Source organism: Sturnus vulgaris, chromosome 7 (assembly GCF_052056855.1).
Source record: "Sturnus vulgaris isolate bStuVul1 chromosome 7, bStuVul1.hap1, whole genome shotgun sequence".
NCBI lineage: Eukaryota > Metazoa > Chordata > Aves > Passeriformes > Sturnidae > Sturnus > Sturnus vulgaris.
Genome location: NC_142249.1, coordinates 16,410,452 through 16,425,550, shown reverse-complemented (window position 1 = coordinate 16,425,550; position 15,099 = coordinate 16,410,452). Strand labels below are relative to the sequence as shown.

Here is a 15,099-nt window from a genome sequence, read left to right as displayed (position 1 = left end):
TGCAGAGCAGATGTGGTGCTTGGGAATGCCTAAAGGTTGCTGTGTGGATTGGCAAGGTACACATGAAGTCTCGTGTCAGTCTCAGAAGGTCGGGTTGGGCAGCTGTGTGCAGGTGTTTCACATCTTCGTGGGGCAAGGGCTGTGCTGTGGTCCTGGTTGTTGCACCACGGAGCAGGCTGGGCACAACTTCTCTCTTAGGCGTATTTTGTGTGCCATAGGGCCTACTCGATGTGCGAGGGATGCTCCGTGCCTACTGTGGTCCAGCCCAGCACCGTGCTGGTGGGAGGGCTGGTCGGCCAGCCGGGCACACAACTCTCCGTGCCCCGCAGAGCCCTGGGCTCCAGCGTCAGCATTTCACGCCGGTGGCTGGCGGCGAGGGCCGGGCTGGGTGCTGCGGCGTGGGTGCACCCTGGCTGCCCACTCCACACAGCGCGGCGTGCGGGGGACACCCGGCGTGCGGGGGATACCCATCCTGCGGGGGACACCCATCCTGCGGGGGACACCCATCCTGCGGGGGACACCCATCCTGCGGCCGCACGGGGAGCCCGTCGCTGCCCAGGGCGCTGACCCACGGCCCCTTTAAGCTCGGCCCGGCGCTCCGTGCCCCGGGCGAGCGCCGCCACCGCCCGCGGCCGCCCCGCCCGGCCCGGCCCGGCCCGGCCCGCGCCTCCCGGAGCGCCGCGCGGGGCGGGGCGGGCACGGCGGAAGGAGAGGCCGCGGCCGGGCCTCGCTGCCGGCGCTGCCCGCGCTCTGAGGCGCAGCCCCGCGGGAGCACCTGCCGCCCGCCCCCGTGGGGCCGCCGAGCCGCACCTGCCGGCGCTGCCGGGTCGGGCCGGGCGCCGTTCGTGGGCGGGCAGGGCGGGCATGGCGGCGCGCTGAGATGAAAGTGACCGTGTGCTTCGGGCGGACCGGCATCGTGGTGCCCTGCAAGGACGGGCAGCTCCGCGTGCGGGACCTGACCCAGCAGGCGCTGCAGCGCTACCGCAAGGCCCAGGAGAAGGTGAGGGGCGGCCGGGCCGTGCGCGAAGCCGGCCCGGGGTGAGGGGCGGTGGGGGAAGGCCCGGGGCCGGCCGGGCTGGAGGGGCGGGTGGGCTGCGGGGCCCCGCGGCCGCGGCGACCACGGGCACGGTCCCTGCCTGAGCGCCCCTGGCAGCGACTTTGTGTGAGCAGCTGATGCCGGCGGACGGGGAGCGTGTCCCGCTCAGCTGCCCAGCCAGCATGGCTGTTACTGCTGTGCGTGTTGACTAACAAACTTGAAACAGACAAGAGAAAAACAATAAGTCAATTTCATTCAAGCTTGTGTTCTATGGCATCAGCTGCTCTGTGAGGTGCTATCTGCATGGGAAGGTGATTTCCTTTACATGAAAGGAGCGCTAAGTTTTTCTTTGGCTATACCTAATTGAGCATAAACATATTTTTTCTTTTTTTCTCCAAGAGGCAGGTGCTGAAAGCTAATGGGGTATTTCTGAAAGGCCTAGTGTTGCAAATACTGCTTTGTGAAAAAGATTCCAGTTACAAGCCCTGAATTAATGGCTTGCAGGGTTGATCATCTTCCTAAAACGTCTGAGTAAAAACTACGGCCAACATCTTATGGGCTGTGTTTTGTGACATGTGCTAGTTTCTTACGGGCCCAGGCCAGTGTTTGATATCCTGAATGCAAAACTGGAAGTAAATTCTTGTTCTTGCACATTGAGTTTGAGAAGAACTTGCTGCTCATATGTTAAATCCGTTATGAACAGCTGTGGAGCTAGCTGCTCTAGGAGAGGTTGCTGTGGTCTCCATGCTGGTCCTTCTGAGCAAGTGTCATCCTTTAACCTTCCTTAAGACACACAGAGCTTGACAAATATTTTGCATTAAAAGTCTTTTTTCCTAATGGTGCTGTTTGTGTGTAATAACTACAGAATGTTTATAGAAACCTTGGTGCTGTTAAACAGTCAGTGAAGTCTTTTGCACTGAAGTGGAGTTTAGAGTACTAAAATATGCCTTCAAGAGATGGACTTTATCAGAAACAGAATTACTTTCAGCTGTGTTGAATTTAGAAATTTACAAATTGATTTCAGCCTTTGATTTGTGCTTGTGATGACACTGGAATTAGTCTCATGATGATGGCTTAGAGGTGGCCTACAAAGCCTTTGTATAAGTATTTCAAATCCCTTTTCTCCTCTACTCTTTATTTACCTTTTTTTTTTAATTTAGGAAGGAGTAGAAGGTGCCTGCCTTTCTAGGTGAAGCCCTGACTGTTCTAGAAGGCTCAATAAACAATTATAGGATAGAAATTCCAACAGTGTGAGAAAGCTTCAGATAAATGCCAGACACTTAAGGTGTACTACAGTTCTCATGAATTTGCTGTTGAAGTGGTATCTAAAGAATTTTATGCCTAGTAATCATCTCCTATGTTCTCCTATGCCCTTCATTGTGAGGTCAAAATTATCAGCCTTCTTTATAGGACAATCAGAGGCCGGAGTCCATGTTTCTGACTTGTAGTCCATGTTTTTGACCTTGTATTTCTTCCTTTGCAAATAAGTTGGGTTTTTTTTGTTGTTGCTTATTTCCTTATAGAAATGTTGAGTTCCTTATTCTGCATCATAGGTGGATAAAGTGGGTGGGTATGGGCCAGTTTTGTTGAAAAATTGCTGATCACTTTGAGTAATGCAGCTTCAGAGCTAGTTTATGCAAGGATGTGTAAAGAGGCAGAGTGGGGGGGGCAGCCTGAGCCTAAGGACTTGAGAAGCAGAATAAGTTTTCATTCAAGTTGGTAAAAGAAGTTTTATGCCTTGTGCACTCTCTCTTCTTCCCCTCTGTTCACTGGAAATGTAAACAGTTCTGTTGTAGTGCTTTGATTAGCTGGCTTCCAATCTACAAGGTTTGCAGTGCAACTGGCCAAAAAGATAAATTCTTCTTATCTTGACAAGCATCATTCAGCATCAGATTGCTTTCCTAGGGGAAAATTTGGGGTTGGTAAAGTAGATCATACAGGTGTCTCAAACAATTAATTTTATTACCTTTTGGAGTATTTTTTGTCTGATGTAACATGATGGATTGGATGTTTTGCTACTTCTCTTTCTAAAATTAACTTTATTTAGAAAATGTGAAATCTTACTGAGAATGGGATTATCTCAAGATTATCAGCAGCTAAAATGTACTGTGAGGTGTGCACATAAACAGGTTTGTGCTAAACATCACTGAATATTTGTTTTTCTTTTCAAAATATTTAGGATGTTTGGAATACTTTGTGACAGAATGCTGCTCTTTCTGTTGACATGTTAAGTGTTCTTTTTGTAGTTTTTTTTAAGTGTTAAAATGTTTTAAAAGAGCTATGTGGAAAATTTTATTGTTAAAGTGCCTGAAGTATTTGGAGAGGGAGGGAGAATTGATACAAGGAATATCTTTCATAGTTGTAAAAGAAAAAATGAAAAAGGTAGCTAGGATACAAACTTTAGGAACTTTTTATTAGTTATGGTACTGTCAAATACCACAAAAATGTTTGAGAGGCCCTGCATTTTGGGAGTTGTCCTGAAAGTCTAGTTTTGGGCTTACACTACAGTCACTTGTGTGGCAAAGGGGAAGATACAAGATTAGAGTAGTAATTAATGTATACCGTAAAATATTTGAAAACACGTAATACAAATGCAAGTTTTTGAACTGATTTAAACTACTTCGCACTTCTTTATACTTGTAATGAGAGGAAAGCTGATGCAGTAATTCTCTTGTTTCTGTGACACTTTTGGTAGATAGCTGAGAACTTGGTGGCAGTTGCTTATTGTAGCCTCCTGTGTTTCCTTAGCAAATTTAGTTTGGTTTCTTGACTGGACTGTGTTGGCAAGGTTTGGTCATGAAGGCTCAGTTGCCTCAGTTAACGAAATTGCTTTGTTTAACTGAACCAAAACACTGGGCCGATTTCAGTTGAGAAATCAGACAGTAATTATTTCTTGATGCTACTGAATTTAGTGGCTTTTAGAGGTACTCTAGTAGTTCTGAATGGACAAATCCTGTCTGATTCACTGGAGGATACAATAACTGTCTGGACTTAACAACTTCGTGTTGCAGTATCAACTAAGAGATTCCTGTGGTTAGGATTTTGTGATGTGAATAGTCAAGATGTTTAAGAAATTGTTTGTTGATCAGCTGCTTTGTGAGAATTGTAAATAATTTTTCAGGGAAGTCACTGTCTCTCAGAAAGTGACTTGAGCAGAATGAAGTTTGTTGGAACTCTTGTGACTCAGGATCTGTTCTTGTTGCTGTTTAGTAATGTACATTAAGGCTCCCTGCTGACAGGTAAGATACAGTAGGATTAATGATTCCTTATCGTCAGCCCAGTCCCTAACTTGATATTTTGGTGCCTTGGGGAGCAGTTGTGTGTCATCTGTTGCATTTAGGATTCTTTGCTTGAGTGAGAACAGATGTACTGCAAAAAAGTTGAGTAGCTTTGCCTGATACTGTGTTTGCTTCTCTGTAGCTGTAAGAGAGCCTTGGATGCAGGACAAGGTACTTTGTTCTTTTCCAGTCAATTGTCAGAGACTTTTTCCTCTTCCCCCAAGTATGAGAGAAAAAAGAGGAGTTCTGGGTCAGCATGGGAGGGCTTAATGGGCTCTTGTGATGTTGTCTGAGTTTGCGTGGTTGTATTAAGCAATTCCTTAAAATGCACGTGTTGCTAAATGCACTGAAGGTAGATGCACTGTTGTGCTCACATCTCTCTCCTTGGAAATGCTGTTCTCCCACATTTGAGGCAACAGTTGAATTACCAGCTTTGCAGTGGAGCCCTTGGCTCAGCTGGAGATCCTTGCTTGCTGTCTCAAAGGCCTTGATTGTTGTTGGTACATAAAGTGATGTCTGCCCAGGGAAATGAGACTAGCAGAGTGAAATCCATTGTGGCTTTTCCTTAAGCTGCAGTGAATCTTTGCTGAGGAAAATGTGTAAAGCATCTTGCTGCTCCAGATGTTCTTTATCTCTCTGGAGGAGCCAGAGACAGGGAAGTGGTGGTTATCACCTGTGTATTCATTTACTCATGTTTGCATACATGGCACTTACCTTGATTGAAGAGTCTGCTTTGGTTGTCTGCAGTCTTGTCTGTGGAAGCCAGCTGAATGGGTGGACATGGAAGCAATGTAGCAAAATTAATAAGCGCTGCAATTTGTGGTTTAAAATTTGTCACTTCAGGCACAGTTAAATTCTTGAGTGGCTCACTCTCAATAGCCTTTGTGAGCCTCCTTTGGGCATCCAGATAGAGACAGTCAAATATTAGTTGCCTTGTCTTCCAGGAACTTGATCTCCACTGGTAACAGGCATTAGAGTTTCTTTCCATTCATGAGAACATACAGAGGCCAGCAGTTAATCCTGCAATGGTGATAAGAATTTTGATTTGCAGTCAGACTGAGCAGGAAGCAGTAAGATAGGTTAATTCAAGAATGGTGTGTTTTGATTAGAATGAGAAAAAATAGGTGATTTGGGTTGTATTGATGATCTTTCCCAAATTAGATGCAGTTAAAGAGCTAATGCTGCAAGTTGATTGTTTATGTAATTTTGTGAGTTCTACTAGTAAAATACTTTCTCAGTTTACTTCTGTTCCTGCTTGCTGACCACATGACAGTTATTATTCTGGTATTAGGTATTGCTGCTGTTAATCAGCCAGCTAACAGAAGGAGAACTAAATGTTCTTGTAGTTTCTCTAAATATATTTTGGATAGGGAGAATTACAATTTTTTTTTCTGTAATGCTTATAAAAGATGTTTGCCAAACCAGAAAACTTTTTCAGAAGATATATGTGATAAGCTGTGAAATAAGACCTTTTTTAGTACTAATTTTTCTGTTTGGGGCAAATTGTAAGTGTTTAGTCCTTTATAAAGGCAGAATAATAGAGTTGTATTTGTGTGGCAATTGTGTACTTTTGTCTTGGACCTGGTCTCTAGGTTTGGTATTTTTTCCCTGTCCTGGTTTGTCTTAGTTTATTTTATTTCTTTATCGTAATAGGGATGGGGTGAATCCATAGTCTTGGTTTTACCAAAACAATTCTAAGCTCTGTCTTCAAGTACTTTTTTTTGCTAGAAATTATTTTAACTGTTAATTGCCATATTTTTCTTAGTATGTGTAATCACATATGCATAATGTACAGTGTATTAATGAGCTTACATGTTGTTTTATCAATTGCTATATTTCAATGAACAGCTTGATTATCATTTCTGCATTCAGCCTTTGGAGCTGTCACTATGATACTGCTCTAAAAATGAGAATATAACTTGATGTGCTGCTTCTCAGTACTGTTGTATGAGTTTGAGTAACTGACTTATATATAGGAATGCAGGCTATATGAGTAGGAATTAAAGAAAATGGAATGAGATAAATGATTTTAGAAACTCTTTATTGACTAAAAAAACTCTAGTGCTGATATTTTATTGAATTGGGAGCATGTTTCAAGTGGCAGAACCTTGGGTCCCTTAAAGAATTTTGTGGATTGCTTTTACAGTGACCCAGAAAAATTGAGAGCTAAAAAATGCCTGCCTTTTAATCACTCTTGTGTAAAAAACATCTGCTGCTATGTTGTATTGTAGCCACTAGTGTTCAGGTAATGAGCTTTTTGGTAGATTTTAAGGCTCCTTTTCTCTTTTCTCACAGGTGTTTTTAATAGCTACAGAAAAGCTGTCATTGAATTTAGATTGTCATACAAAATGTCTTTTAGGATGTTATGTATTTACATAACATGAAAAAAAAATTATCCCCTTTTTCCTTATAAGAAGTTGGCTATTTCCAATAATGGGCTTTTGGCTCAATATTGAGCTACCTGATGTTAATGTGTTTCAGGTGAGCTCAGTTGAAGGGTAGAGCTGGATAAAACTGCTGGAAATTCAGTAGGCAAAATGAGAGTAACCTGTCCTGGAAATACTGCAGGTCAAACTTCAACCTATGTGATAATACTGAGTATCTGTTTTTTTCCTCCCAGATCTTATTTATCAAGTTCTGAGTACTATTCAGCTGTTATTAATTGAGATACAGCAAAGATTTGTGTAGAAACTGAATGTTCAATCAGTCATAGGAGGAAACGATTAAAGAGCAGTACAGAGTTCTGAGTAGTGACTGCTTGCTGTTGCTCTTTGCCAAGTTGAAGATGAACTCTGAGTAGACTTGTAGGAATTTGTGAAGGAGGAATTCAAACCTCAAATGGTATTTCTGGCATGGGATGGAACCAGGAGGTGCTTTTTCTTGCTGCATAAAATGCAGTTTTAATTTTTTTTTTTTGCTTAAGTATCTGAAAATGGAAGGTTGTTCTACTGATATTTTCTGAAAAACATAATGTTTTTAATTTAACAGATACAGTTATTTGAGCATAATGTTTTATGTTGTGTGACTTTACTTTCCTCCTAACTCATTCAGTATGATAGGTCAGTTGAATTGCAACATACTGTGCTGTCTGGCATCCTGCTACTGAAGCAGCAGATTTCCTCCCCCGTTGAGCAGAACATTCTTTAGGCTTTCCTAATGATTCGAATGTCAGAACTGCAGCTTTCCTAGGCATGAAGACCTATAGCTTCATTATTATAAATTCCCTCTAACCCCCTATAAACATGCCTGTGTTTCATCCTTAATGACTATGATAACACTAAAGGTCTTGAGCAATTAGTAGCATTGGAAACAGATTCTGCTTTGTAATTTTATATTCCATTCTTGAATCTTATGCATAAGGATATACACATTTTGTGTCAGGGAACTGACTGAACAGAAATGACAGGCTCATGTGAATGGTTTATTGATAGAAATTGTCTTGTAAATACCACTGAACTAGGAAGTGCCCTGAATACATTGTTAAACCGAGAAGGCTGCTTCATATGAGAAATTTAGAAAATCACCATGTTACAAGAACTTTTGGGGGAAAAAAGCCTCTGCAGTATTTGTGTAATATTGTCATTAATAAAAGCATTTTTTGTTCCCCTGGGATTATATGTTGCTGTAGTGGTTCTGTAAGCCTTCTCATCAGTACTTTATTACTTCCATAGGATTACTTCAATAACTTAATTATAAAGGAAACTTAGTGTTAAAACAGTAAGGACTTTTTGGTCTGTTTTACTCTCTTTAAAGGCAAAGCATGTAAGACTCGTAAATGTTTGGGTTTTTTTTTTCTCTTTATACCTAATCATTGTGCTAGAGACATCTCCAGTAAGGGAACTGTTGTAATGTTTTAATGCGATCAGAATGTCTCTTCCTTTCCAGTGTAAACCTGTAATTGTTGTGTCACCACTAAGTACATCCATTCAGAACTGATGGCTTGGCTTTGTTGTGGCAGGTGCCACAGCACTGCTCTGGTGCTCGGCTTGCTCTTGGGAATGCTCCCGAGGTGGGAGGTTCAGAGCAGCTGCTCCTTGGTTTCACGGGAATGCACCGGCAGCGTTGTTGCCACAGAGAGACTTCTTACCTCGGTGTTTTTCTTTATTGGCTGTTACATGTATGAAAAAGAAAGCTACGGAATGCTTGAATGAACATGCTCCTTACAGCCTATAATAAGGATGCCATTGGAATGAAGGGTAGATAGGGAGGAAGATGGGTGGTTGTCCTCATACAGAGACTGATAGTTGGAATCTCAGAATGCAGTCTGATGGGTAGAAGCTAACAGCTGGCACTGGACTCCTCCTTTTTTCCTGGTTAGGGATTCAACCTCAAAGATGAGGCTCCATCGAGCCAAATGATCTTGCAGTACAGCTTATCTGATTGAAGAAATATTTTTCATATTACCAATAAAATACTATCTATTGGTGAATCATAATACACACCCTTCCTATCATTTTCCATTACAAAAATGCAGTAATTTCTCAATCAGTAGAAGAAAATGGAATGCTTAAAGGAGAATTACCTGCAATCCCAAGAACAGAGGCCTGCATTCCTTGGAAATTGCGTGGCTTTATTTTTTTACTTTGACTAATCAGTTTCTCTACTTGTATCTCTTTCCTAAAACCTTAAAAGACCTTCATATTTTTGTAGAAGATATTATCTGATTCTCATTAATCCATCAACAGCCAAGTTGCTCTTTTTTGGCAAACCTAAACGTCTAAATTACAGATTTTCTGAGAGGAGACAAAAAAATCCTTTATATAATCATCTTCCATTTCTTTTGAGTGTCAACGTACAGAGTACATTGTACTTGCATACAATGTAAGAGCTCCAGCTCAAAAGAAATTTGAATCCAGCAGGTCTCTGGACCTTTGAAGGAGAGAGGAGTCATAAATCCTGGTGGGTTAATCCCATATATATGGTGTATTTGTTCTGTATCCAAACTCTGGAGCATCCATTTGTAGACCACTTTACAATTAAGAGTTATTTTTTATAATTTGGGCATGGCTTTATGCCATCTTATGACCTGTGAGAGATACTGGTAAAATAGTTAAGTGTTTTGACATGCTGCCATGCCAAGGTTGTGTCTGTCCAGTAAGTACATGGGTGATCTGCTCCAGTAGTCTGTAGCTCTTCTAGAAATAGATTTCAGGGGTCCTGCAAATCTGACCAAGGTTATTTTGCTGTTTTGCAGCAGTTTGAGTCTGGAATGGCTCTTTGTACCCTTTCCCTTTCACAGGTAGTAAGGCTCTCACAGCTGTGCAATGAAAACTGTGCTTCTCTCTATCCTGGGCAAAACCAAGCGACTTCCTCTAGCTTGTGTCATACTTCATCATTAGTAAATTGGATGATGGTGCTGCATATCGCCTGTACATTTTTTTAAACTGAAACAAGCTTCTGCTTTTGAAATAAATAGTCCCAAAGTCTTCCATTCCCTGCTTAAGTTACTTCTCTAAAGAAGTTTTATTTTCAGTAACTTGATTTTTATTTGAACTGTGTGTTAGTCTACATAAAGCTTGTATGGAAACCAGAAGTCATATAGGAATTTTTTTTTTTTCTGAGTCAAGACTCCAGAGGGCTTGCTTTTAGGAAAAAAAAAAAGTGCAGTATTTATTAAGCTTGCAAGAAAAAAAGAGGCAAATATCATATACATCAATCAAATGTTTATATATTGTGAACTGCCTCCAAATCACGTTCCTTTTACTCAGTCTGAGTTAAAAAGTTATTTGCTGTAACACTGTTTTTTTTTAAGGTATAATGATTTTTTTTTTTAATAAATAAAATAATTGGCTACAGTAGGGGGTTGTCAGGAATTACATTATTTTTACAAGGTAACTTATTTCATACCGAGTGCGAGTTGAATTGTGGAAGTATCTGGTCTGTTCTAGTGCGTAAAAAATGTAGCAGACTTTGCTTTGACTCTTGTTTAAATTGTAGTTTCTTTAGGTTACTCACTTTGAGATTTCTATAGAAATTCTGTATTTTTTTCCGGGTTGCTCCCCCCGGCCCTCCCCATTCTATAGAATAGGTTACAACAGTGTAGTAATAGACACAATTTGGTTAATATGTGTATTTTTTAGAAGTCTGTTTCTCACGGTTACCTTATTTAACAGATGCGTATTTTTTTAGTAATATTGGAAATTTGACTGTCAGCTTCTGTTACTGGTGCCTCTCAACCTGTTCCTTGTCTGCTCAAAGAATAGAACGTTGGAGAGGTGATTGCTCTCTTCAATCGAATCTTCCCGTGTCTTGTGTAGGGTGGAAAGACTTGCTGAAATTTTTCAAAGAGTGATGGGAGTTAACATGCTCAGCTCCTACAGAATAAAGCTCATTTGAAAAACCAAGCTGCTGCCAATTCACAGTTAATTTTCCCCTGCTGGCTGTAATAAATGTATCCTGACCAAATGTTTCAGGAGTTCCTGGCATTATAAGCTACAAAAAGAATACTCCCTGAAGAGCTGGAAACCTGAAATAGTTGTTTTGGGTGACAGAAATGAGAAGGTTCATTGACATTTCAATATTGTGCATAAAGACCAGCATTTGCATAGGAGTAGTCATGATGCAGGTGTTGTTTAGATTGTAATAAAAAAGGAAGATGCAATTTTTTTTAAGAAAAGTACATGTGTGTGTGAAAAAAATAATTTAATATTAGGGTTTTTCAGTGATAAATTATGACTCTTCCGTGTGAGGCAGGAAGATTTGCATGTAAAAATCCAGAGAAGTCTTCTGTATTAATGTTTCAGGAGCAGTTATTTGGATAGCTCTCATTCAGCTGCTGACTGATAGGAGGTACTAACTTTACCTGAAAAACCCTCATGGAAACCACTGACTCCGTGAAGAGCAAAATTAAGAATTAATTTTTGCTCTAAAAACTCATCATACCTCATAAATGCCTAGAAGAACACTCATGACCTGTGCATTTTAAATATATTATTTTTAAGGGTGTTCTCCTCCTTGTGATTACTGTTCTGTTCAATCCACTTACTTTTTCAAACTGTCAACAGAATTGCTCTGAATGCTTCTCCTTTTCACGTACTTCCACTTGGAGTAAGATGGATCACAATATACCACTGTTGGCCCCTTAATCCCTGGGTATGGAAAATGTTGGTTTAGGTAGTTTTCCATCTAAATTGAATTTTGTGTGTTGTGGGGGAGTAATTGCTGCAAGTGAGAATGTGAAAGGAGTAGATGGTTTGTGTTTGTACATTCAGGGGTTTTTTTCTTATTAGGCCTTTCATGTATTATTAAAGATGTAATGCTAGAGCTGGACTGCATCCTCCCCTGGTCATCCCGGGTCTCTGCTAGCTGTGCTTGCAGTGTGATTTTTTTGTTTATTTTTCTGCAGCAATATTCACTACCGTTTAAGTAGTGAATGGTACCTGAATCCATACTTTGGTTGTTTTTATTTCTATATCAGGAATTTTGCAATTATGTGTGTATCATATTCTTTTTCATCTGGTATAACAAAATATATATTAATTGCTATCATCGTTTGATTAAATAAGCAATCTTCCAAGGCACTAGGAAAACACTAGGTAGATTTTTTTGGTAGCTTCCTGTGTTCCAAATATGAAGTACATCTGGCAGTATGCATACATTGTTTGTCCTGGTGTGACACACCTGCCTTTGAATGCAGTGAAAGTAGAGGAGTCTGGCTTATTGTTCATAGTGCAATTCGTTAATGGCTCTAGATAGGAAATGAGCATCTCACTAAATGGAAGTTCTGGTCAACCTCTGACTCTTGCCTTAAGGCTTTGAGAATAGACAATATGAAAAAAAAAACAAAACATCTTCTTTCCAGATGGCTGAATGCTTGATGTGTCTTTATGTTTAGCTGTCATTCAAATGTGAATGCTGTGGTGATTATAAGTGTCTTCCATTTTTCTGGTTTGAAATGATCTCTTTTATGCATTGTGTATTTAGAGATTAACTATTTGGCTTATCAATATGGATTTCAGAGTAAAAAAAAGCCCAACTTGATCGTTTAGCAAAATCCAGGATACTGGTGTTCATAAGCAGACTTGATAGTGCAGGCCTTAGTTCTATGTGCCGTGGTGCAGACCAAAGTAATTTTGAAATAGATTATAGCAGACTATTAACACTCTGCAAAATGTTGTTGTTTCAGTTTTGAAAGATCTTTGTTTCTTTGTGTGTGATAAGTTTCATGATAGTGGTTTTTGTTAGTGAAAAAATACTTTTCTGCAATCTGGGAAGAAAAGTTTTGATGGAGGCTTTGTGGGATGGTTTCTTTTAACTAGGAAGAAAAAAGCTAGATTTAATTTTGAAATGGTGAATTTGAATGATATTTTCATGATGGTGGAGTTCATATTGAAAGAGACAAGCTACAGTTTAATGATCAAACTGTTAAATACTGTTGTAAGCTGAAGCACACCTAATGGATTTTAAGGCTGTTTTCCTTGGGGGGTTTTCTTTGTGTTTTTGTCTTTGAGCCTAGTGTCATAGTTAGTGTAAGAGATAGCTTTACTAATGCAGCCAAAGCTGTTGCAGGCTCTGTAGGAGTCCAAATCACTTACTTTGTGATCATTAGACCAGTAAATTCTTATGTTATATTTTTTTTCTATTAACTGACAATGGCAGTGTCCTTAGTAACCATTTAAAGAGAATTAACTGCTTCATTGCACGTGCTGGTTTCCTTTTCAGGCACTGCATATAGTGATAAAATTTCGTGGAAGTAGACCAAATTACTTTGTTGAAAGCCTTCAGCATCTTGTAGCTGAATTTTCAGTGACGGGACTTCTTCGTGTTTTTGTGTGTGAGAATTGGGAACTGTATCCAATAATCTCTTACTGGGAACTGTTACTCTGCAAGTCCCATTGACAGTGCATTGTGCTGAAACATTCCTATAACATGGTGAGGGTTGAGCATTCTTGTGCATAATGGCTATGTTATGTCCACTGAGGTGTAGGCGTTTGCAATAGATCTTTGTTTAATTTTGCTTCTTATTTCTGTTGATCCTCGAACACGGCATAATATGTGGAGCTAATGTGTGTGAGTACAGTTCTGGAGTGCAAAGAGAATGAATGAGGTGGCTGACTGAAAAGTAAATTGGACTCATTTGTATTTGTGATGGATGGCATCAAGCTGCAAATGAAAATGAAGGTTGTAATGGCATCTCAGGACTGATGCAAAAGATATGCAAATACAGCATTTAAATAAGTTTGCTTACCAGCTGTTTTCATTTTTACTTTATTGGGGGGTTGTACTGGCTGGATTCAAGTTGTGGAAGAAGGGTTTTTTTTCCATATGGCCCCCTTGCAGGCTGTGGGTTGGAGAAAGTTGCTACCAAGCAGTAACTGGAACATGTGCCTCAGGTGTCATTTTTCACATCTGGGCTAAATGTTGTGCTTGACTGACTTAGACCTACCTGTCTGTTAGTTGTTCTGCAGTGACTTTGTTGCTGCATTCTTTTTTCCTCTGAAATATGTGAAGATGTTTCTTCCCAACTCTTTTGTGATTCTGTTTTCCTGAAGACACTTGAAATGGCAGAAGAAAGCAGCCCTTTGGGATAAAGGCAGGGCAGGACAAACCCTTATGCACATTAGTATTAAATTTCAATGAAAAACTGGATAATCTGACTCTCTTCACTGTTTTCTATCCAGCCAAAATCCACCTCATGTTGAGGTTAGGCATATGGCATCAAGTTTTGAGGATACATTAATTCTGGCAGGTTCTGTATTTCAGTCAGGTGAAGGTGGAAGTTGTTCTCAGAGGCCTTGTTTGGGTTTCATCACTTGGCTCTGGCAATATGTTTAAAGGTAGAGGTTGTTTCAGCTGTTCAATAGGTGTGTTTTCTGTATCTTGGAAGTCAAATACTGAAACTTAACTACATTGTGCTGTGATGATACAAATTTTATTAATACAGCACAAAATATGGCAGATTATATAATAATCCCCACAGTGTAATATTAAACTGCTAAATATTTGTATTACTTTCTAAACTTCCTGATTATTTTCTTTTGAACAATAGCCAGAACCACTGAAGCTGGTTAGGCTTTATGGAATCAGGCAGTGCTTGACTGTTAGTTGTGTGTTCAGAATATTCTTGACCCAACTGTTTTTTCTCCAGAGAAGCAAAGGGAGGAGGGAAGCTGGTGAGTTTAGTGTTTCACATGAGAACAACATAGCTTACAGCATCATCTAGTACAGACCTACAAACCTATCTCCAAAACCTGTATGGTTAAACCCTTTTGTTTCCTTCCCTGCACAGCCAATTTTGAGTCTATTACTTTCTACCACCACCTTTTTCATTTTTTTTCCTCTTTCTTTTTTTTTTCCCGTTTTCATTTGTAATGAATTTTCTTCTGCCTCAAAGGGACTCTTCTTACATTTTCAAATGTTTCTACTGCTTTGGCTATTTAAAACTAACTTGGCTGTCTCAGCATCTTTATAGCACTGGGCCTATGATTGTCCCTTACGGCTTGATTTTGGAGCACAATCGCTGAATGTACTGTGAAAGATCATGTCTTTTTTGTGAGTGAGGAAAGAGACCCCGGGTCCACACTGAACTCCCCTCTAAGGAGAGCAGTGAGCTGTGCCTGCTAGGGGATGTTCAGAGGGCATGGAGAGAGCTGGTTAAAGCTGATATGGGCAGTGGCACCAGTGGGAGTTGGTAACATTTCTGAAATGCACCAGCTTTGGATGTGTGAGAAGGGAGTGGTGGTCTGGGCTCTGGCTGGTCCTACTGACGCTGCAAATCTGGCAGTCTTTGGCAAAAGTCCTCTCCAGTCTCTTGGTGGTTGACTTATACAGGAAATAGGGTGGTAC

At 40.5% G+C, this 15,099-nt stretch overlaps 1 protein-coding gene across 5 annotated transcripts in view; it reads left to right on the top strand.

Moving 5' to 3' along the window:
- The first annotated feature begins 792 nt into the window (after positions 1-792).
- The window catches only part of PARD3B (par-3 family cell polarity regulator beta), a 398,273-nt gene continuing 383,966 nt past the window's right edge, over positions 793-15,099 (top strand). For 4 of the 5 annotated variants that reach the window (XM_014880259.2, XM_088167897.1, XM_088167896.1 and 1 more), the window contains exon 1: positions 794-1,000. In XM_014880259.2, the coding sequence (XP_014735745.1) occupies positions 881-1,000 (120 nt within the window). In that variant the 5' untranslated portion in view covers positions 794-880. Of the gene's footprint in view, positions 1,001-15,099 lie in introns of all 5 variants that reach the window. The other variant, XM_088167895.1, reaches the window with a different exon arrangement.